This window comes from Choloepus didactylus, chromosome 12, assembly GCF_015220235.1.
Source record: "Choloepus didactylus isolate mChoDid1 chromosome 12, mChoDid1.pri, whole genome shotgun sequence".
NCBI lineage: Eukaryota > Metazoa > Chordata > Mammalia > Pilosa > Megalonychidae > Choloepus > Choloepus didactylus.
In genome coordinates, this window is record NC_051318.1 from 189612 (window position 1) to 192248 (window position 2637).

At 56.4% G+C, this 2637-nt stretch overlaps 1 protein-coding gene across 1 annotated transcript; it reads left to right on the top strand.

The window, feature by feature from the left end:
- The first annotated feature begins 421 nt into the window (after positions 1 to 421).
- LOC119507408 lies at positions 422 to 1642 on the top strand. Its single transcript, XM_037800597.1, has 2 exons — positions 422 to 1136; positions 1419 to 1642. The coding sequence occupies exons 1-2, from the start codon at positions 693 to 695 to the stop codon at positions 1629 to 1631; spliced, it is 657 nt and encodes a 218-aa protein (XP_037656525.1). The 5' UTR covers positions 422 to 692; the 3' UTR covers positions 1632 to 1642.
- Positions 1643 to 2637: the final 995 nt, after the last annotated feature.

Genomic DNA, 2637 nt, shown 5'->3' on the forward strand with positions numbered 1-2637 from the left:
TAATAGAGTGGTATACGGAATCACGCACGATTGTCTGTCAACCCACAACTTCTCCTATAACAAAAATATTGGATTTTCCAGGAGCTCTGGTGGTGGGAAACAAAAAGGAAGGGCCACTGCATTTGCCCAGGCCCCACCGAGGCCAGGGCTGCTGAGGGAGGCCGGGTTTGGGATGAGCCGCTCATGGGCGAGTGCCGCTGAGGGAGGGCAGGCGTGAGTGCATGGGGCCGGGTCCCCGGCCGCCGCACCTGGGCTGCTTCTCACCCGCCGGGACGGGCAGGGACAGGCTGCTTCCCTCCTGGGCAGAGAGAGGAGCCGTTGGAAGAAGGTTCCATACGGCGGCAGGCGCGATGGAGAGGCCTTGGGACCAGGTAAAATGGAGGTGATAAATAAGCTAGAGGGGTCAAGTGTCTGGCACACGCTGCCTGGATGGTTGTTGCCGAATCACGAGTCAGTCCCCTTTCTTCCTTCCCTGCTTCCAGGCTGAGGTGGAGTGTGCACTTTCCACTTCAGACCCTCCATCCCCGGGATTGGAGCAGCGAGCTGTCTCCCCGCACAGCCACCAGATCCCCCTGAGGGTCTGTCGTCTGAGATCCCGAGGGGGTGCCCAGCAGGTCCACCTGGTGCTGGCTAAGCAGGGTCGTGCCTTAAGGAGGTGCAGCCTCGAGGCTGAGAACAGACACGGGGAGGACATGGGAGTGGCTCCCGCCCCCAGCATCGTCGCTGAAGTGGCACAAGCTGCCCCTCAAGGGCGCGGAGCTTGGGAGACAAGAAGAGGCTGGTTCTGGGGGCCTCTTCTCCTGCTGCCATGCGTGGAGCGTCCAGAAGCCACCTCTCCACCTGGGCGAGGTGTTACCCTGTCTAGGCCGCTGTGCCCTCCTCACGGAGGGGCACGCCCCGGCCCCGTCACCAGGCTCTCCTCTGGTCCCTGTGGGGTGGGGGCACGTGAGCCCACCGGGAATGGTGATGGGCGTTTTCCCTCGCAGCGCTTCTGTCCCCAAGAGCTCCCACCTGCCAAGGGCCTCCCCTGTGGGGCCACGCTGGCCTCCCATGTGCAGGACACCGCCCTGTGCCGGCAGAGCCCTCTCCAGCCCTCCCCTGCGTGGCCGGAGATCACACCCCATTCTTCCACTTGGGTAAGTTCCTTTGGAAATGAGCCGTTTCCTCCTCCGTGAGACGGGGATAATAAGAATGGTAGCAGCAACAACAGCTACCTCAAGATGAGATCAGTTGAGTTAGGATGGTGGAAGTGATTAAAACTGAGCTGAGTTAGCAGTTCTTAGCATTATTGTTAATTCTGGGGAGAGGGGCACCCCGCCTTGGGTATAATGAGTGTGAAGAGATTTGGTTCATTTCCCTTGAGCACAGAGAACCAGGGGTGGTGGGGACACTTCCATGGAAATCCCCTTCCCTTCTAGGAGATGTTCTGTGGGTCTGTGCACAGGAAATGGGCGGTTCCGTTGAAGGAGTGGGCTCCCTGCTTCCCACTGAAGGAACCTCGGCTCCCTCATGCGAGGACAAACGACCATCCTGCGCGGTACCCGCCTTATGGATGTGTGCTCCTGAGCGTGACGCCGAAGGCCCCTCCCGGCTGCTCCCCAGACGGCCCTCGCTCCAGCCGCCTTTCCTAGTTCCTGATGCATCTGGGGTGCACACGCGTCCCTGCCTCCTCATTCCTCCTGTCTGTGTCGCCCCTCCGGGGAGCCTCCAACTCCTCCCCTCTTTCACCTTCAGAATAAATCACACCTGCTCTGCAGCACGCTGGTTACCCAGCTATTGAGCAGTTGCAGTGGTTATTGTTCATGCCCACAAGCAGTTGTGTGTGCATGCATGTGCACAAGTAGTTATATGTGTGTGCACAAGTAGCTGTTTGTGCACAAGTATCTGCGTGTGCACAAGTAGCTGTGTGTGCATGAGTGCATGAGTAGTTGAGTGTGCCAGTAGCTGTGTGTGCATGAGTATGCATGTGTGCACAAGCAGCTCTGAGTGTACAAGTAGTTGAGTGTGCACAAGTTGAGTGTGTGTAGTAGCTCTGAGTGTACAAAGTAGCTTGTGTGCATGTATAGGCACAAGTAGTTGAGTACACAAGGAGCTGTGGGTACACAAGGAGCTGTGTGTGCATGTGTGTGCATAAGTAGTGGGGGTGCATGTGTGAGCACAAGTAGCTGTGTGTGCACAAGTAGCTGTGAGTGTGCAAGTAGCTATATGTGCATGCATGTGCATGAGTAATTGTATGCAAGTGTGCAAAGCAGCTCTGAGTACAAGTAGCTGTGCATGCATGTGTGTGCACAAGTAGCTTGTGTGCATGAGTGCACTACTGAGTGTGCAAGTAGCTGTAGGTGCATGTGTGCAAGAGTAATTGTGTACATGTGTGCACAAGCAGCTCTGAGTACAAGTAGCTGTGTGTGCAGGTGTGTGCACAAATAGTTGTGGTACACAAGTAGCTGTGAGTGCACAAGTAGCTGTGTGTGTGCACGTGCAGTTGTGTGTTTGTGTGTAGTTGTGGTAGGGTGCATTCACCCCATGACGTATCAGACTCCAAGCTGCAGCAGAGTTCTGACTCTAAAGCACAGATCGAGACCTCCCTTCCCTGTTCTAACCACCTGACACAGCTGAATGCCAGGCACTTGGGCAGCA

Bases quoted from the DNA above. Each gene is read 5' to 3' on its own strand.
- LOC119507408 (XM_037800597.1), top strand. From the start codon at position 693: ATGGGAGTGGCTCCCGCCCCCAGCATCGTCGCTGAAGTGGCACAAGCT. The intron at 1,137-1,418 runs GTAAGTTCCTTT...CTTCCCTTCTAG, and splicing joins CACCCCATTCTTCCACTTGG to GAGATGTTCTGTGGGTCTGT.